This window comes from Oncorhynchus kisutch, linkage group LG6, assembly GCF_002021735.2.
Source record: "Oncorhynchus kisutch isolate 150728-3 linkage group LG6, Okis_V2, whole genome shotgun sequence".
Lineage (NCBI taxonomy): Eukaryota > Metazoa > Chordata > Actinopteri > Salmoniformes > Salmonidae > Oncorhynchus > Oncorhynchus kisutch.
The window spans coordinates 77262118-77283173 of record NC_034179.2 but is presented as its reverse complement, the minus strand read 5'-3'; the positions used below and the strand labels follow the sequence as shown (position 1 = coordinate 77283173).

Here is a 21056-nt window from a genome sequence, read left to right as displayed (position 1 = left end):
ACCTGGCCAAAACAACAGTCCCTTCATACACATAGAGATCCACTCCATCAGAGTTTAGAATACAGGGATACAGTGCCTTTATCTCTTTTACATTTTGTTGTGCTACAAAGTGGGCTTAACATTTATTTAATTGTCATTTTTTTGTTAATGATCTACACAAAATACTGTGTAATTTCAAAGTGGAAGAAAAATGATAACTTTTTCAAAACAAATTATGGAAAACAAAAAACAAATATATATTGATTAGATAAGTATTCAACCCCCTGGGTAAGTCTATAAGAGCTTTGTACACCTGGATTGTACAATATCTGCCTATTATTCTTTTTAAAATACTTCAAGCTCTGTCAAGTTTGTTGTTGATCATTGCTAGACAGCCATTTTCAAGTCTTGCCATAGATTTTCAAGTTGATTTAAGTCAAAACTGTAACTAGGTCACTCAGGAACATTCAGTGTTGTCTTGTTAAGCAACTCTGGTGTATATTTGGCCTTGTGTTTTAGGTTATTGTCCTGTTGAAAGGTGAATTTGTCTCTCTCTGTCTGTTGGAATTTAGACGGAACCCAGTTTTCCTCTAGGATTTTGCCTGTGCTTAGCTCTATTCCATTTAATTTTATCTTAAAAAACTCCCTAGTCCTTGCGATGACAAGCATTCTCATAACATGATGCAGCCACCACCATGCTTGAAACTATGGAGAGTGGTACTTAGTAATGTGTTGTGTTGTGTTGTAGTTGCCCAAAACATTAGTCTTTGTATTTAGACAAAACTTAAATGTATTTGCCACATTGTTTCCAGTATTACTTTAGTGCCTTGTTGCAAACAGGATGCATGTCTTGGAATATTTGGAATATATTCTGTCATTTAGGTTAGTATTGTGGAGTAACTACAATGTTGTTGATCCATCCTCAGTTTTCTCATATCACAGCAATTAAGCTCTGTAACTGTTTTAAAGTCATTGGCCTAATGGTGAAATCCCTGAGCGGTTTCCGTCCTCTCCGGAAACTGAGTTGGGAAGTACGCCTGTATCTTTGTAGTGACTGGGTGTATTGATACACCATCCAAAGTGTAATTAACAACTTCACCAAGCTCAAAGAGATATTCAGTGTCTGCTTTTTTAAATCCATCTACCAATAGGTGCCCTTTTTGGAAAACCTCCCTGGCCTTTGTGGTTGAATCTGTCCTTGAAATTCATTGCTCGACTGAGGGACCTTACAGATAATTGTATGTGTGGGGTACAGAGATGAGGTAGTCATTGACAAATATGTTAAACACTATTATTGCACACGGACTGAGTCTATGCAACTTATTATTCCTGAACGTATGAAGGCTTGCCATAACAAAGAGGTTGAATACTTATTGACTCAAGACATTACAGCTTTTCATTTTTAATTCATGTTTAAAAAATATCTAAAAACATAATTCCACTTTGACATTATGGGGTCTTGTGTGTAAATCAGTGACACAAAATACCACTGTAATCCATTTTATATGCAGGCTGTCACACAACAAAAGGTTGAAAAAGTCAAGGGGTGTGAACACTTTCTGAATGTACTGTACATCGTTTTACTACCATCAAGGCCCAAAATATAAGTGCCTTTTTATCATCTCATAACACTTTTGCTGGATCAAGATTAGCGAGATTGGTGACATTGAGACAAGTGCTTTTTAACACTATGACTGATATCTTAGCTGTGAATGAGGGGAAGTGTTAAGATGGGACCACGCAGAGCAGTCACCTCCTCTTCACTCATCTACAGCATGACAGATGATAAATGCTAAACAAATTAGGATACATTAAATTTCCATGTGGTGGTGGTGTTAGGTTATTATACTGTAATGTAGTGTACAGGGAGGTATGAATGCCTTGGGTACCATAGAGTTTCAGAGTTCTCACACCCCCTGACCTCCCACTATCCTTTCATAGTAAGAGGGAGAGTAGCATCACGTGATAGGCTTCTAGGCCATATACACAAGACTAGAAACAGAGTCAAATGCCATGAAGAAAGATTTGGAGAGAGAGAATATAACAGGAAGGCAGAGCTACAGAGCAGCCACGACACATAGATGTGTCAAGAGTTGTCTGGTAGTGGGTGTGGCCAGGAGACCTCTTCAACGAATGTAATCTATTTTTATAGCACGGGTCGTTTTTTTGTTGTTCTCTAAATCTAGAGTAGTCACAAGCTCCTGTCCTCTCACTCACCTTCTCACCCTTTGCCATGCAATGTGAGAGAGAGAGAAAGAGGGGAAATTAATGTGTGAGATGGGTGGGTGGGGGAGCGAGTCCTGTTGGTGACAGAGAAAAAGAAGATGTGGGCCATGAGAAAGTACACCCAGCCCCCTGACTGAAACCACAGCCACCAACCAACCACATATATAGAGATACACACAGCCAGCTGTAGTCATGGCCTACTGCTGACGGCAGCCCTCTGACCATCTCCTTCTCTCTCCCTCTTACTCTCTTTGCATGTTCATTTGTTGGATATGTTTTATTGATTAATGTGTGGTAATGTGTGATTAGTGAGGCAAATTTGGACTCCTTGTTACTATCAGCGAAAGGTGTTTTTTTTTCATTAGATAATTTCCTTCTGTGGTTGCCCCATGCAGAGAAAATGTGCAAGTGTGAAAACGCCTACTGTTTTACTGTTTGTATGTCTTCTAGAGTGTGTCCTGAATGGTGTAGCCTGTGTGACTATATGCTGTGTGGGACTGTTCACGTTTGTGAGTGTGTGCACTGTATGCATGCACATGTGTATGTGACTTTGCCTGTTTGCATTGGACTTTGCCTGCTTGCAGATGCACAATAACGTGTGGTATGTGTGTGTATGTATTCATGTGTTTGTGTCTTTGGGAGAGCTTAAGGCCATCTCTGGTTGATGTGTTAAAACCACAATAGTCAGTGACATTGGGCTGGGCCCAGCACTCGCTTATCTTGCCCCACACCCAGCTATAGAAAAAAAATACTGTTTATTTTCTTGTTTATTAGATACAGACAAGTTGTTTTGCATCATATCTTTTTGCTTTTTTAGTTTTAATATAATCTTAATTAAGTATCTATTTTCAAACAATAATTAATACAATTCATGAGTTGACAATACTTTTAAATACACATAGCAAAATAGAAGGCACACATTTAGAAAATACTTACATTTGTTGGTCATTAGATATAATCATAATAAATACTGATAATAAAAAGTCCTGTAATTATTGATTAAGTTTTGCTTGTATGCAGTCTATTTTAGGGTACTCATTTAGAGCAGTTTTTTTAAATTAGAGGTGGGTAGCCACCAGGGAGGGAGGTGGGAGGTGGCCGGACTACTGGCATGGTTTGGTGGGTCGTCATCATGAGCTTCCATTTGAGTGGACCTGACTGCTGAAGGACCTGTGTCATCAAGATGGGGAGAGTCTTAGGATGGCTCTTCACTGGCGGACTCAAAGCTGTCAACGTTCTCCTCGTCACTTGTTCTCTGGTGTGCTGTCAGACTGACTGCAAGACTGGCTGTTGCACTCGGGTTCGTGTTGTTTCACTCTTTACTTCTCTCTGTTAACTTGTCCCCTTCTTCCTCACCTCTCTCCGCTCCCTTGTCCCCTTCTTCCTCACCTCTCTCCGCTCCCTTGTCCCCTTCTTCCTCAACTCTCTCCCCTCCTTTGTCCCCTTCTTCCTCAACTCTCTCTGCTCCCTAGTCCTCCTCCTCCTCACTGCTCTGCTGCTCAGCTTGTTAGGGGAGGGAGGGAGGGATCTGGAGGTCATCGGGCTTGTCTGCTGGCTGAGTTAGTGGTTGAGCTTCAGGTTCTGCTCCCCTTCCACCATCCTTTGCTCTGTTGCTGTAGGCTTGTGGACAGTTGAAGTAGGTGTGCCCATCACCATTGCAGAGTGTTCACTTGCTTTCATTCGTGCACTCTCTGGACTTGTGGCTGAACTCACTGCCTCTCCATAACTTGACAGTCTTGCAATCCTTCAACTGGTGGTCACTGGCTTTACAGACAGCGGGTGGTCTGTCCTGGGCAGAAGATTCTGCAGCTGTGTGGCCCCAGCATGATGTTGTTGGATATCTCTACAGCTTCACCATCTGTTCCTCTCTTGGTCTGGACCTTGTACCTCCTTAGCCCATAACATACTGGTTTTAAGGCAAGCTGAAGGAGAGTGCATTATTGTTGCAGATACAGTTCTATGTCATGGTCAGGACTCCTCCTGTCCAAAAATTACCATTATAGTCTTCTCATCCACGTTGAATGCGGACTCCACTTCCCAGTCACTCCAATTCTGCTCATGTACATTTGCTTTGCGGTGAAACTGGAGTAGGGGGTTGTTTGAGAAAAAGCATATTTCATATTCTTGCCGGTTTGGGAGGGCTATGTGGGAATATACATTTGCAGCAGTGAACCGCAGTGTTACGCAGAGCAGAACAGGTGAACCCAAGAGCAGACTCAGACGAGGAGACTGGGATGAGGTAACCAAGGTAGTTGCAGGAAACCAGGTGCAGAGGCTGAGGCTGGAGAGAGAGTTGTTGGGACAGGGTAAGCAGGTCCAGATGAGAATCCAAGGGAGCAGTAGAGTGGGGGATCTAGGACAGAGTAGCAGGACTGATGAGACGTGGGACTGGAGACAGGGACCAGAGTCAGAGCGGGCAGAACTGTAGAGGAGAGGAAAACCGCGTCAGGAGAGGGAAAACAGGCACAACAGGATCTAAACAGGAACAAACGGTTGGAAACGTAGACTGACTGAGCAGAGATTACGATCTGGCAGCGTGGAAGTGGCAGGGCTGAGTATTTGTAGAGGTCTTGATTATGACTCCAGCACACCTGTCTCCACCCACACACACAGAGACAGAGAAAGAGACAGAGTCAGAAAGTGAGGACAGGTGTTACTCACCATCTCGAGAAGGTACGTACAGTTGAAGTCGGAAGTTTACATACACTTAGGTTGGAGTCATTAAAACACATATAGCTATAGTTTTGGCAAGTTGGTTAGGACATCTACTTTGTGCATGACACAAGTAATTTTTCCAACAATTGTTTTCAGACAGATTATTTCATTTATAACTCACTGTATCACAATTCCAGTGGGTCAAAAGTTTACATACACTAAGTTGACTGTGCCTTTAAACAGCTTGGAAAATAACAGAAAATGATGCCATGGCTTTAGAAGCTTCATTTGAGTCAATTGGAGGTAATACCTGTGGATGTAGTTCAAGGCCTACCTTCAAACTCAGTGCCTCTTTGCTTGACATCATGGCAAAATTAAAAGAAATCAGCCAAGACCCCAGAAACAAAATTGTAGACCTCCACAAGTCTGGTTCATCCTTGGGAGCAATTTCCAAATGCCTGAAGATACCATGTTCATCTGTACAAACAATAGTACGCAAGTATTCACATCATGGTGTCAAGGTGTGAGTGTAGCTGGTGCATTGGAAGTCAGGCGCAGGAGAGCAGAGATGAGTGGACAAGGCACTTTATTGAGGCAATATATGAATAGAACGCAAACGCGTCACAAAAATAATTGGACTCAGAACAAGTGAGGCAGCAGTAAGTACAAAAATAACAAGGTACAAAGTACAGGCTGTCAAAAAGCACGGGTGTAAAATATAACCCGGCGTAAACCAGCCGGAAGAGTCCCAACCTGATAATAAACAAGTACACACACAGACATGGGGGGAGCAGAAGGTTAAATACACGAGGGAATGCATACCAGGTGTGTGGGGAAAACAAGACAAAACAAATGGAAAATGAAAGGTGGATCGGCGATGGTTAGAAGACCGCTGCCCGAACAAGGAGAGGGACCGACTTCAGTGGAAGTCGTGACAGTATCTCACCCCCCCCTTGACACGCGGCTCCAGCAGCACGTCGACACCGGCCTCGGGGACGACCCGGAGGGTGAGGTGCAGAGCGATCCAGACAGAGACGGTGAAACTCCCGTAGAATTGAAGGGTTCAACACGTCCTCCACCGGAACCCAGCATCTCTCCTCCGGACCATACCCCTCCCAGTCCAGGAGGTATTGAAGGCCCCTCGCCCGACGCCTCGAATCCAGTATGGAACGAACGGAGTACGCTGGGGCCCCCTCGATGTCCAAAGGGGGTGGAGGAACCTCCCGCACCTCAGACTCCTTGAGCGGGCCAGCCACCACCGGCCTGAGGAGAGACACATGGAACGAAGGAATAATACGGTAATTGGGGGGAAGCTGTAACCTATAACTCACATCGTTCAGTCTCCTCAGGACTTTAAATGGCCCCACAAACTGCGGACCCAGCTTCCGGCCGGGCAGGCGGAGGGGCAGGTTGCGGGTCGAGAGCCAAACCCGGTGTTCGCACCGGGGCCTCACTGTGGTGATGGTCTGTACTGGCTTTCTGGCACAGCACGGCGCGCTGACGATGAACATGGGCGGCGTCCCATGTCTCCTCCGCGCACCGGAACCAGTCGTCCAACACAGGAGCCACGGTCTGTCTCTGATGCCAAGGAGCCAGAACTGGCTGATACACCAGTACACACTGGAAGGGGGAGAGGTTAGTGGAGGAGTGGCGGAGCGAGTTCTGGGCCATCTCTGCCCAGGGCACAAACGCCGCCCACTCCCCCGGCCGGTCCTGGCAATAAGACCTCAGAAACCTACCCACATCCTGGTTAACTCTCTCCACCTGCCCATTACTCTCAGGGTGAAAACCAGAGGTAAGGCTGATCAAGACCCCCAGACGTTCCATGAACACCCTCCAGACCCTCGAAGTGAACTGGGGACCCCGATCAGACACTATGTCCTCAGGCACCCCGTAGTGCTGGAAGACGTGTGTAAACAATGCCTCCACAGGCTGTAAGGCCGTAGGGAGACCAGGCCAATGGAGGAGACGACAGGATTTAGAAAAACGGTCCACAACGACCAGGATCGTGGTGTTACCCTTTGAGGGAGGAAGGCCTGTAAGGAAATCCACTGACAGGTGCGACCAAGGCTGATGTGGAACAGGCAAGGGGTGTAGCTTACCTTTGGCCAGGTGCCTAGGAGCCTTACACTGGGCGCACACCGAGCAGGAGGAAACATAAACCCTCACGTCCTTAGCCAAAGTGGGCCACCAGTACTTCCCACTCAGACAGCGCACTGTCCGACCGATGCCTGGATGACCAGAGGAGGGTGACGTGTGGGCCCAATAGATCAGCCGGTCACAGACAGCAGACGGAACGTGCAGACGCCCAGCGGGACGCTGGAGGGGAGTGGGCTCTGCACTTAACGCCTACTCAAGGTCCGCGTCCAGCTCCCACACTACCAGTGCCACCAGGCAGGAGGCCGGGAGTATGAGGGTGGGATCCATGGGCCGCTCTTCTGTGTCATACAGCCGGGACAGTGCATCTGCCTTAATGTTCGGGGAACCTGGTCTGTAAGAAAGGGTGAAACAAAACGGGTGAAAAACATGGCCCACCTTGCCTGGCGAGGGTTCAGTCTCCTCGCTGCATGGATGTACTCCAGATTGCGGTGGTCAGTCCAGATGAGAAAAGGTTGTTTAGCCTCCTAAAGCCAATGTCTCCATGCCTTCAAAGGCTTGACAACAGCCAACAGCCCCCGGTCCCCGACGTCATAGTTTCGCTCGGTGGCGTACCCGAGTGCTGAGAGAGCACGGCTCCTATCCCAGCCTTGGACGCGTCCACCTCCACTATGAACGCCAAAGAGGGATGCGGATGGGCCAGCACGGGAGCCGAAGTAAACATAGCCCTCAGGTGACCAAAAGCCCTGTCCGCCTCAGCCGACCACTGCAAACGTGCCGGTCCCCCCTTCAGCAGTGAGGTAATGGGAGCCGCTACCTGACCAAAACCCCAGATAAACCTCCAGTAGTAATTGGCAAACCCTAGAAACCGCTGTACCTCCTTTACCGTTGTGGGAGTTGGCCAATTACACACAGCTGAAATGCGGTCACTCTCCATCTCCACCCCTGAGGTGGAAATGCGGTACCCTAGGAAGGAGACGGAATGTTGGAAGAACAGGCATTTCTCAGCCTTGACGTAAAGGTCATGCTCCAACAGTCGACCAAGCACCCTACGTACCAGGGACACATGCTTGGCACGTGTAGCGGAGTATATCAGAATATCATCACTATACACCACTACACCCTGCCCGTGCCGGTCCCTGAAAATCTAATCTACAAAGGCTTGGAAGACTGATGGAGCATTCATCAACCCGTACGGCATGACGAGGTACTCATAATGCCCTGAGGTCGAACTGAACTGTCTCCCTCCCTGATACGCACCAGGTTGTAAGCGCTCCTGAGATCTAGTTTGGTGAAGAAGCGTGCCCTGTGTATTGACTCAATCACAGTGGCGATAAGAGGTAGCGGGTAACTGGACCTCACAGTGATCTGATTTAGGCCTCGATAGTAAATACACAGGTGCAGACCTCCCTCCTTCTTCTTCACAAAAAAAGAAACTTGAGGAGGCGGGTGAAGTGGAGGACCGAATGTACCCCTGACGCAGGGATTCGGAGACATATGTTTCCCTAGCCGCCGTCTCTGACTGTGACAAAGGATACATGTGACTTCTGGGAAGTGCGGCGTCTACCAGGAGATTTATCGCACAATCCCCCTGTCGATGGGGTGGTAATTGAGTCGCCTTCTTCTTGGAGAAGGCGAGAGTCAAATCGGCATTTTCGGGGGGAATGTTCACGGTGGAGACCTGGTCTGGACTTTCCACCGTAGTAGCACCAACGGAAACCCCTAAACACCTCCCCGAGCACTCTCACGACCACCCTGTGAGCGCCCTCTGTTGCCATGAAACAGTGGGGTCATGACAAGCTAACCAGGGTAGGCCTAGCATCACGGGAAACGTAGGAGAGTCAATGAGGAAGAGACGGATTCTCTCCGCGTGACCCCCCTGCATCACCATGCCCAGAGGAGCGGTGGCCTCCCTAATCAACCTTGACCCTAATGGTCGACTGTCTAAGACCCGAACTGGGAAGGGCATAGCCACTGGAACGATGGGGATCCCTAAACTATGGGCGAATGATCTGTCTTTAAATTCCCAGCTGCGCCTGAATCGACGAGAGCCTTATAATGGGAATGCGGAAAAAACTCAGGAAAAGTAACAAACAAAAACATGTGTGCAACACACCTAGGGTGACGCCAGAGCGCCCTGCCTGCTGCCTCGACCCCCAGAGGAACCAACCTGACACCGACCTTCAGTGTGACCTCTGCGGCCACAGATGATGCACGAGACAGTATCTCCTCCGGTCTCCCTGAGAGCAGCACCTCCCAGCTCCATGGTCATTGGAGGAGTGGTGCTGGGGGATATAACCTACAGACCCCTGTCTGAACTTCTGCAGGTGGCCAGCAGGTTATCCAGCCGAATGGACAGGTCCACCAGCTGGTCGAAGGTGAGGGTGGTGTCCCTGCAGGCCAAGTCCCAACGGACGTCCTCGCGCAAACTGCAGCGTAAGTGGTCAATCAGGGCCCTGTTGTTCCATCCTGCGCCGGCGGCAAGAGTCCGAAAGTCCCTAGCGAACTCCTGGGTGCTCCTCGTCCCCTGCCTGAGATGAAAAAGACGTTCACCCGCCGCTCTACCCTCGGGCGGGTGGTTGAAGACTGCTCCAGGGCCTTCCCTGAGAGACATGAGACGAGGGCGGACACCTTCTCATGGCCCGAAGGAGCCGGGTGGACGGTTGTATACTCACAGACATTATTCTAACAGTTTTGGAAACTTTAGAGTGTTTTCTATCCAAATACACCAATCATATGCGTATCCTAGCTTCTGGGCCTGTGTAACAGGCAGTTTACTTTGGGCACGCTTTTCATCCGTACGTGAAAATATTGCCCCCTATCCCTAAGAAGTTTTAAAGGCAATGCTACCAAATACTAATTTGGTAGTGTATGTACATTTCTGACCCACTGGGAAGATGATGAAAGAAATAAAAGCTGAAATAAATCATTCTCTCTACTATTATTCTGACATTTCACATTCTTAAAATAAAGTGGTGATCCTAACTGACCAAAGACAAGGAATTTCTACTAGGATTTAATGTCAGTAATTGTGAAAAACCGAGCTATAATGTGTTTGGCTAAGGTGTATGTAAGCATCCGACTTCAACTGTATGGAGGTTTGGATGGTCAACAAGAGAAAAGACTTTGTGAAGCTGCATTAAACCCCTATCCTCAGGGGTTTATATACCTCTGTAGGCCGAGCTAACTTCATCCACAGCCTCAAGTTTGGATTAGTGGAGAGAGACAGAGCAAGTGAGAGAAAAAGATGGAAGGTCAAGGAGACACAGGATGAACAGTAGAGGGCGTGGCAGAAGCAGATGTAACAGTACCCCCCCCCCCCCTCTACGGATAGGGAAAGGCCAGTGACGAAGTCCCGAGCTATTTGTGACCAGGGGCAACTGGGTATGGGAAGAGGGCGAAGCAGACCGGAAGTGGGTTTAGTGGAGGTTTTGTTCTGGGCACAGACCGAGCAGGCTGAGACGAACTCCCGGACCTCTCTCTCCATAGTGGGCCACCAAAACCACTGATGCAGGAAGGCGAGAGTCCGGTTCATACCAGGGTGAAGAACTTCAGAGCGAACTGAATTTGGAACAAACAGAGCCTTTCTAGGAATGTTACCTGGGTCAGGCTGGTTCTGCTGAGCCGGGCAAATACGGGATTAGATCTCCCAGGAGACGGCGGCAACGATGCAGGTGAATGGCACAATGGTCTCTGGCTCAGGAACCTATGTTGTCGGCGGTGAACTGGCGGGAGAGGGCGTCTGGCTTGGTATTACTAGATCTGGGGTGATAAGTGAGTGTATAGTTGAATCTCCCAAACAATAATGCCCTCCTGGCTTGCCGGGAGTTCAGACGTTTAGTGGTCTGGATGTAGGAAAGGTTTTTGTAGTCCCTCCACACAATGAAAGGGAGGGCCGAGCCCTCCAGTCAGTGACGCCATTCCTCAAGAGCTAGCTTCACTGCCAGGAGTTACCGGTTACCGATGTCAAAATGTGCAAACGCCAGGAAGCGCTGTAGCTGCTTCAGATTCGAGCCACTCTGTGACTGCCCTGACCTTGGCAGGGTCCATCCGTAACTGTCCCTGTGCAATAATGTAACCCAGGAAGGACATAGAGGAAGCATGAAAATCACATTTCTCAGCTTTAACAAAAAGCTTATTCTCCAACAGCCGTTGGAGAACTTGGCGAACGTGTTGCTGGTGAGCCTCAGGATCCTTAGAAAAAAATGTAAATGTCGTCCACATAGACAAAAACTAAGCGTCCAATCACATCCCTCTGAACATAATTAACCAGTCTTTGGAAAAAGGCAGGAGTGAGACCAAATACTCAAAGTGTCCTAGTGAACACCGTTCTCCACTCATCCCCCTCTCTGATGTGGACAAGGTGGTAGGCATTCCGGAGGTCGAGTTTAGTGAACGCTGTGGCACCATGGAGGGGGGCAAAAGCAGAACTGATGATTGTCAAGGGATACTTGTTCTTCACAGTGACATTATTCAGCCCACGGAAGTCTATGCACGTCCTCAGTGAACCATCCTTTTTCTTTACAAAGAAAAAGCCAGCCCCTACCAGAGAGGAAGAAGGCCTGACATGTCCTGCAGCCAGGGAATCCTGAATGTACCCCTCCATAGCCTCTTGCTCGGGGCGAGAGATGTTATACAACAGGCTACAGTGGAGGAGCTCAAGGCTGGAGGTCGTACGGCCGATGAGGCGGCAGCGACAGGGCGTGGCAAGGGCAGAATGTAGACAATTCGAGTGACAAAATTAACTCCAAGTGGTTACCTTTCCAGCGGTCAAGTCGATCTGTGGATTGTGCTGTCACATCTGCTCCCACTATGCCCTCTGGTGTCCATCCGATGTTGTCATAACCTTCTGTTCTTCCCCTGTATTATCTCTCCCTCTCCCTCTCTCCCTCTCTCCCTCTCCCTCTCCCTCTCCCTCTCTCTCTCTCTCTCTCTCTCTCTCTCTTTCCCTCTCTCTCTTGGTGTGATTGTGTGGTTGGAGACAGGTGTGCTGGAGTCAGAGCAAATCCCTACAGGCTGCATATTGTCCCATTATCAAGACCTCTACATAAACTCATTCCTGCCATCTCCATGCTGCCAGATCGTAATATCTGATCAGTCAGTAATGATTCTAGCCTTTTGTCTTAGCTCAAGATCCTGGTTGCTCTACAGTGCTTGCTCCCTGTCTTACATAATTTTGTCCTCTCCTTGCAGTACTGTCCTGTCTCTGGCTCCTGTCTCCTGGTCGACATCTGAACACCAACCACCTTGCTCTGGATATTACTCACGACCATCACATTGGATTCCCCTCAGGACCTGTTCCCCTGTTCCACGCTGTCAACTCCAACCTCACTCTACACTCCTGGTTATTGCAACTCATCTGAGCTGCCCCGGTTCTGCACTCCCCATTTTCTGTGTTCAATAAACATTTTGTGCATTCATCCCGGTTTCCTCTGTTGAGTCCGCTCTTGGGTTCCCCCTCTTCGCTCATCGTAACATGTGCAGCTTTAACCAAGGATGGCCAAGAACCAGGGGAGAGTGAGGGCAGTCGATTAAGTGAGACTGATCCTTTCCTGGTGATTCCCAGAGACACGCAGGACGGTTCTCTCACTGACACGGGCGAGGAGCTGTCCATTGAGAGCGATGGCATCGAGGGGTGAATCGAGTGGAACAGTGTCCAGGCCCAACTCGATGACAACAAACTCTCGTCGGCACCCGAGTCGATGAGGGCAGGCAGAGGAAAAGCCTGGCTTTGCCACACGAGCGTGCCATCTAGCAAAGGTCTGAGGAGATGGACCGCCGATTTGGCTCAACAGTATATCCCCCACAACTGCTGAGCCACCCCCTTTTGCTTCGCTGCAGTGAACAAGTGGAGACAAAGTGACAAACCTGGCCACAGTATAGGCAGCTCCTACTGCTGATTCGCAGCTGCCTCTCTTTAGGAGAGAGATGGGCCTGGTCGAGCTGCATGGGTTCGGGCTCTGCCCTTTCTCTCCGACGCTCACGGAGATGGTTGTCAATGCAGATGGTGAGAGAAATGAGCTCCTCGATTCCATCAGGCTGGACACCAACTCATCCTTTATGGTCTCGGTGAGAGCGTTCTGGAATGCTCGCTGAAGGGCCTACTCATTCCAGCTGCTCTCAGCGGCGAGGGTGCAAAACTCAATCGCCATCTCAGCAACACTATGGGAGCCTTGACGGAGGGACAGGAGTTGCTTAGCGGCATCCTTACCGCAGACAGGGTGGTCGAAGACTCTCCTCATCACCTCCGTGAACCTGGAGCAGGAGGAGCAGAAGTGGGACAGTTTCTCCCACACAGTTGTGGCCCAAGAAAGCTCTGCTCCACAGAGGCTCCCAATCAGGAAGGAAATCTTGGCCCGTTCGCTAGCATAAGCGTAGGGCTGTTGCTTGTATAACAGTAAACATTGTACCAAAAAGGCTCTGCAAGCCGCAAGGTTGCCATCGTAACGCTCGGGGGACGGAACAAACGGCTCACGGAGCAGAGGAGAAGAACCAGGGGCTGGTTGTGGGCTCTGGGCGAAAGTTCGGCCCTGCAGGTCCAAAAGGCTCCATGAAAACTCTGTGACGTGCTCCAGAAGGGTTTTCAGGGCTTGGTGATGTTGCTCGAGCAGTGCGCCTTGGCCGGCGAGGGTTTGGTGGAGAGGATCTGAGTCTGCTGAGTTCATCTCTCTGGCCAGATCATACTGTTTCACGGAGCGGAACAGGTGAACCCAAGAGCAGACGAGGACGAGGAGACTGGGATGAGGTAACCAAGGTATTTATTGAAACACGGGGAAGATGGAGCGCAGGCCAGGGGAAACTCGGGCAGGTTGCAGGAAACCAGGTGCGGAGGCTGAGGCTGGAGCGAGAGGTGTTGGGACATGGTAAGCAGGTCCGGAGGGGAATCCAAGGGAGCAGTAGAGTGGGAGATCCAGGACAGGGTAGCAGGATTGATGTGGGACTGGAGACAGGGACCAGAGTGAGAGCGGGCAAGGGAAAACAGGCACAACAGGATAACAGGATCTAAACAGGAACAAACGTCTAGAAACGTAGACTGACTGAGCAGAGATTACAATCTGGCAGCGTAGAAGTGGCAGGGCTGAATATTTGTAGAGGTCTTGATTATGGAACAGGTTGCAGCTGGTGGGGATCTGCTCTGACTCCAGCACACCTGTCTCTGACCACACAATCACAGAGAGAGAGAGGGAGAGAGAGAGAGAGAGAGAGAGAGAGAGAGAGAGAGAGAGAGCATTGGGGGAGTAGTGGCAGGTCAAGGAGACACAGGATGAGCAGTAGAGGGCGTGGCAGGAGCAGATGTAACACACTGGGAGTTGAGCAGTAGGTTTTCAGCCACGTACTCTCTACTAGGCACATATCCTTCCAACAAGATTGGGAGCCATGATGGAAAATTTGCTCAGTTGTGATAAATGAGGGGGATTCCAGTGTATTCACTGGTTGAGTCCAACCCCAGGTCGCTCTCTGACCAGAGAGAGTCTTGTGTTTGCATCCTCACCTGTCGCTTCATTCGTGCTTGTGATGCTGATTTCATAACCAAGCCTTATACAGACTGCTTCATTGGAGCTCAGAGCCAGGAGCATACTTGAACGCAAGGGAACATATCACAGTGGAAAGCAGAACAGGTGAGACAAAAACAAAGAAAGGAAAAGTACACTAAATGCCAACCAGCCATAACCCCCTCCCCCCTCCCTAAACCCCTCCACCTCAGACCCCAAGATTCAGGTTCCTAGAAAGACAGGAGCAGCAGCAGGGGAGCAGAGGGACGGATGTAGGAAGAGAAGCCCCTGAACCCCCCCCATCAGAGACGAGACACAAACCCACCGAGCCTACCACCCCGTCTCAACAACCTGCCCCCCCCTCGCCTGCACTCCCTGAAACCCTGGGGAGAAGGCTGCCAGCCCCCCGCCACAGTAACCACAGCGCTCTGCCAAGCTCCACTCCAGAACATCAAGGCAGTGGTACACTCAACTCCACTGTCTGCTGCTCACAGGATACAATACAATGAGTGTAAAAAACATTAAGAACACCTGCTCTTTCAATGACATAGACTGACCAGGTGAATCCAGGTGAAAGCTATGATCTCTTATTGATGTCACATGTTAAATCCACTTCAATTAGTGTAGATGACGAGGAGGAGACAGGTTAAAGAAGGATTTTTAAGTCTAGAGACAGGTGAGACATGGATTGTGTACGTGTGAAATTCAGAGAGTGAAAGGGCAAGACTAAATATTTAAGTGCCTTTGAATGGGGTATGGTAGTAGGTGCCAGGCGCACCGGCTTCCGTCAAGAAGTGCAACGCTGCTGGGTTTTTGAAGCAGTTTCCCGTGTGTATCAAGAATGGTCCACATGAGAGTCAACATGGGCCAGCATCCTTGTGAAACACTTTCGACACCTTGTAGAATCCATGCCACAATTAATTGAGGCTTTTCTGAGGGCCTCTGACCTGTTTCAATCTAAGGTGTCATGTGCTGAGTCATACAGTGATCTCCAATGTAGTTTCTCTGTAATTCAATGGATATCAGCTGTAATACAGTTATCTTTGCCATCTCACTTCTTGACTTCACTTGATTAGTAAAATCCTGTCATCTTCTAGCAGCTCTTTTAACCTTTGTTCTAGTGTGGGAGAGTGTTTCTATTTTCTCTATTTCCTAAATTACCTCAGTCACAGGAAGAGAGTTGTGTGGGTTGTGTAATTATACACATTCCACACTGCATAGACACCAGTGATGTGTGTGTCAATAATCTCCCATAGCAAGATTACATGGTTAAAGTAAGGTCCCTATTTGTACGTGAGACTAAGGTATTTAAGCACAATCAAGTGACCTTAATGTACACACTTCCTACCCTCAGTCAGGCTGTTTGCTACCGGTATCTCCAAGTTACCTGTGACTCAGTAGCATAGAACATTGACTCTCAGACCAAGATGGACAGGTTTGGATATGTGCTTGGTCCTTCTTGTGTACGGTAGCAGGATCAGTCCTCTCTAGAGGTAAGACAACAGGCAGGATGCGAACAACAAGCTGAACACCGAGCACATGTATCCATTACAGAAGTTGGTTAACAACTGGGAATATCAGATTTGTTTTATTCAATCAAAAACGAAAACAAGGAAAACAGTTTATCTAGCTGATAGACTATTTCTGATTAGAAAATCTCTGGTGTAGATTAGAATAAATTAATGTTACAGTATGAGTTTAACAGATTAACATTTTTAATTTCTAGCCTTTAGGTAAATGCTTTGAATTGTATGCTGAGGTATAGACTTTGAATGCACTGTAAAGGTTGGCTGGTGTTTTTTTTGTTGTTGAGCTTTCCCACAATCCTTTGTTCAGCAACTGCTTCAAAATCAAACCAAATCAATTGTTTTCTGTCATGTCATCAGTTAATGGGTGAGGGGGTAAAGAAAAGGGGATGTTACTGACACCAAAGAGATAGCAACCACTCCAGATTCAACTGTGCATACAAGTGGTAAGTTAAAGAATTCAGCCTCTCTCCAGATTTCAACTTTATAATATGAGATTGGTGTTTAATGTTTAGCATGATTTTTATTGAATTTGAGGATCAATTCAGTACAGATATGAATCATTTTAATACATTTAACTGACGAGCAATAAAACATATTAGATATTTTTAGGATTGAGCTTGACTGAAAACTGACCAAAATAGGTTATTGTTTTTGCAAAAGTTTGTGTCGTTTATTAATATACAGCTAGGTGATCAATGGTAAAAAATATATTCTGATAATGTGTAGAATTGTGAATATCATTGGGAGAATTGCAAAGGAAATATGTTGGATTTGTAATTTGATTGCATTATATGGTAGGATTGTATGCTATTTTATGAATGATTTGGTTACATATGTCATATTTAGAAACGTTTGAAAACTTATAGAGACGTAGATCTATTTAGTAAAAAGCTCAAAATGTATATATCACAACAGATCGTGAGATTTCAGTTTGAATTGCTTGACTTTAAAACAATGCCGGAGTCTGGTAGTCCTCAGAGAAAGAACTGCTTTTGAAATGGGTTTTTTAACCAGTGTGCAGGTGGCCATGATGCATTTCGTACCCAAACCACAGGCTTTGGCATTTTAACTGAATATTTATCAACAGGTGTGTGTGTTTCACATTTACATACGAAGATAAGGAATACTAACTCAGAGCAACATGAGTGACATTACAGCTTACTATAAGTGTGATGTGTGTAAATGTGTGCCAATCTGTATATTTTCACAAAGCAATTTTTAGAGATAATATATTATTCAAAAATTTGGTGAATGACTATGTTTCATTACGTGGAAAATTCATTAATGAAAGTTAATGTTATCAAAAAATGTATTATCTCTCATTTCGCTATCTCTGTAGAAACACATATTTATATATCAAACTATTTTATGTCCATTACTTAATTGCAGCAAAATGTCATTACGATCCAAACACATTTCACATTCTCCAGAAATTCTATAAGTGAGGTGAATGATTCTGTGGATAAATATACTGAGTGTACAAAATATTAGGAACATGTTCTTTTTTCATGACATACAGTAGAGTGACCAGGTAAATCCAGGTGAAAGCTATGATCCCTTAACGATGTCACTTCAATCAGTGTAGATGAAGGGGAGGAGACAGGTTAAAGAAGCCATGAGATAATTGAGACATGGATTGTTTATATGTGCCATTCAGAGGGTGAATGGACAAGACAAAACATTTAAGTGCCTTTGAACAGGGTATGGTAGAAGGACCGGTGCACCGGTTGTGTAAAGTACTGCAAGGCTACTGGGTTTTTCACACTCAACAGTTTCCTGTGTGTATCAAGATTGGTCCACTACCTAAAGGACACAATTGTGGGAAGCATTGGAGTCAACATGGGCCAGCATTCCTGTGGGACGCTTTCCACACCTTATAGATTCCATGCCCCGACGAATTGAGTGCAACTCAATATTAGGAAGGTGTTGTTGGTGTTGTTTGGTATACTCAATGTATGTCTTTAGGGCATTGGTATTTGTAGAAAAATGAAATAAAAAATCTATAAATAATATTAGTTCGTTGTTGTTCTTTAGTACAGAGGAACACTTTGTCAAAGAATCTGTCATTAAGTTGTGAGTAAATTTCAAATGACCCCTCATCACTTGTCTGTTCTGTGGTATTTATCTCTCTCACGCTCTGCACCTTCCCCTTGCCTCAGCTCTGTCATGCCTCGCTCATTCCTGGTCAAGAGTAAGAGACCAGGGTCTCATCCCCCTTGCTTCTCTAAAGGCACCAGACACACAAACCCTGACCAGCCACAACCTCATACAAATCATCACGACAGGCAGAACAGGCCGTGGCGGGAAGTAAGGTCCCCACATCGGAGCCCCTTCCAGGAGGACCAGGGCAACCTGTGCTCAGGGTCAGAAGTCAAGGACACCCTGGACTACCCCTGTCCTAGCTGGGACGCCATGGTAACCAGACCACACAGCACCTCGCCAGCTGACCTCTGGATCAGCAGGTCTGCAGGTATCCGACGGATCCTGACTTTATGGCTCTACACTCTATTTATTATAAATAATAAATAAGTAGATATAGATATTGTAGATATTTGTATTTATTTGTATTGCATCGCATTAAACACTTCAAGTTGCCTCAATTTGATTGTCATAACTATCTTTATCAAATATCTTTATTTCAAACTCAATCTACTAGTATGCCACTTACTCCACAGAAACCCAAGGGTCCGATGGTGTGGAGCCTTCCGAGTCTGCCCTGCCCTGGTACCCACACTGGCCCCGGGGCCCTGACAGAGAGAGGGAGCTGGAGAAACTGGTCCATGTCTTACTGAGCCACAGGACACATATGGACCTCAATTCCACCAGCCCATGCCCCCTCTGTGAAAAGGTAAGAAGAACCAGCAAGGGTCAGGAATTACAATATAATCAGAATCTCGCCCTTGTAGGGTGTATCAACCAAAAGTGTGTGGTTCCAAACCATGCAAACACCTTCAGGCATGACTAAAATAGAGTAAATGAGATACTGTTTGGTGTTTAGTAGAGTGGTGAAAAATGTACTCGACAGGGCTCTGTGACATGTCAGAAAATGACATAACAACAGATTTGTTTGGTGTGAGAATTGAGGCTGTGAGGGGTAATTGTGTTGAAGATGGTTGGCATCTCTGGGAGTATGAGCTACATCTGCTGTTACTCTTAGCTTTCTCTTTTCTCAGGTCTTGTACTCAGGAGCTGTACTGAAGACTCATTTACTCAGGTCACGTACATGCGTGCATGCAGTCCCATTGGCCACGTCAGCCAAAGCCCCAGAGCACCCCTACGAGTTCAAACAAGCCCTGGGCACGTACGGAAGACCAAAGGTATATCCGGCAGAAGTACATTGGTGGAGGTCTCTCCACTTCCCAACACAAACTATATAAAAATACTAAATGGCAAAATCCTGACCACATCTCTGTGAATGTGTGTGTTCCAGGAGCGTAGCTATAGCTGTAAGGAGTGTGGGAAGGTATTCAAGCGCTCCTCCACCCTGTCCACCCATCTGCTCATCCACTCTGACACCAGGCCCTACCCCTGCCAGTACTGTGGCAAGAGGTTCCACCAGAAGTCAGACATGAAGAAACACACCTTCATACACACAGGTATATGTTTATACTGTATCTTATACCATCTATTGCATCTAGCCTATGCCGCTCTTACATATATTCATATGTACATATTCTTATTCCATCCCTTTAGATTTGTGTCCATTAGGTAGTTGTTGGGGAATTGTTAGATTACTTATTGGATATTACTGCACTGTTGGAACTAGAAGCACAAGCATTTCGCTACACTTGCATTAACATCTGCTAACCATGTGTATGTGACCAATACAAATATATTTGATTTCATTTGAGGTGCGGTGAGGTACACTGTAAGGACACATACACAAATGAGCATAGTGTGACTTGAACATAGGTCAGCTGGTGTGTGTACATTATAGTACAACTGACATACACATTGTGCAAAGGTTGCGTACATCTGAAGTTAGGATTCTGCCCTGCACACTGGCTGCTGTCACAGAGAATCTCTCTTCTTGAATTCTATGTCATGTCCTGCTGTCTGTCCCTGTCTGTCTCAGGTGAGAAGCCCCATGTGTGCCAGGTGTGTGGCAAGGCCTTCAGCCAGAGCTCCAACCTCATTACCCACAGCCGTAAACACAGCAGCTACTGGCCCTTCAGCTGCACGCACTGCCAAAGCAAATTCCAGCGCAGACTGGACCTACAGCGCCACCAGGAGACACAATGTGTCCATAGCAGCGTGTACACACAGAGCTGAGGCCACGGGTATAATGGAGATTTGTATTACATAAGTACTGTATGTAGCACAAGAATGAGTGCTTTGTATAGATTGTTGACTGGTATTTGCAGTTCCATTTTTATATGGTACTTTGATCAGTGACTGAGGCTAAGCACATTACTTATGTTCAAGTTATTTGGGCATTTGTTTTTGTGGATTTGCTTTCGCTCACAGCTTTTCAGGTTGACCGTTTGGATAGTGCCTTGAGGGGACCTGATCACTTTAACATCTCTAGCAATGTCATATATAGTGTACGAGCTGGATTCCATTATTAGCGCAGAAGATCAGCGTTGTAGCCAGTTGAAATGTAAAGATAATTTTCGATTGAGCCAACATATGCAACATTTACCACGAATGCTGTCTTCGCCAACACGGAGACGTTGCGTTTAAATGTCAGTCACGCTTTAACGCTACGGATTATTTAAAAAAATGTGGTTTGTAGAGTGACAAAGCAAACCCCTATTTCCCACTGTAATTGTCAATTTTCCTCAGAGAGCCGTTGCAATTGTAGCTCCCATTGTTGGTGTATGAATGAAGCTGCCATTTTCACTTCACTGTGGCAGCCCACCCAAGGGCATAATAATATACATCCAGCCCATGGGGAACATGACAGCAGTACGAGCAGAGAGAGAGACAATGATTATGTTGAAGTGATGCTCCACAATTATGGCGAGACAATGTGACTGTATATTTTCAGTGTCACAGCCTGGTCAGCATGAGTATATATAAAAAGGGATTTAGATTAAAAATAAATACTCTGTTTAAGTTTAGAATTTCTGGGGCT

The 21056-nt window shown here is 46.8% G+C and overlaps 1 protein-coding gene across 2 annotated transcripts; it reads left to right on the top strand.

The window, feature by feature from the left end:
* Positions 1 to 3340: 3340 nt before the first annotated feature.
* On the top strand, positions 3341 to 21042 carry LOC109893441 (zinc finger protein Gfi-1b). 2 transcript variants are annotated; one of them, XM_020486672.2, is made up of 7 exons: positions 3341 to 3505; positions 12151 to 16422; positions 18139 to 18449; positions 18655 to 18827; positions 19153 to 19296; positions 19410 to 19575; positions 20055 to 21042. In XM_020486672.2, the coding sequence occupies exons 3-7, from the start codon at positions 18146 to 18148 to the stop codon at positions 20249 to 20251; spliced, it is 984 nt and encodes a 327-aa protein (XP_020342261.1). In that variant the 5' UTR covers positions 3341 to 3505; positions 12151 to 16422; positions 18139 to 18145; the 3' UTR covers positions 20252 to 21042. The 2 variants fall into 2 exon arrangements, with proteins under 2 accessions (XP_020342261.1, XP_031683550.1); XM_031827690.1 differs by having other exon boundaries at positions 12151 to 18449.
* Positions 21043 to 21056: the final 14 nt, after the last annotated feature.

What these genes read in the sequence shown, in the direction of transcription:
- LOC109893441 (XM_031827690.1), top strand. Translation starts at nt 18,068, where the DNA reads ATGACCCCTCATCACTTGTCTGTTCTGTGGTATTTATCTCTCTCACGC. An exon ending in CTGGATCAGCAGGTCTGCAG is followed by an intron (nt 18,450 to 18,654) that starts GTATCCGACGGA and finishes CTTACTCCACAG; the next exon opens with AAACCCAAGGGTCCGATGGT. An exon ending in GCACGTACGGAAGACCAAAG is followed by an intron (nt 19,297 to 19,409) that starts GTATATCCGGCA and finishes TGTGTGTTCCAG; the next exon opens with GAGCGTAGCTATAGCTGTAA.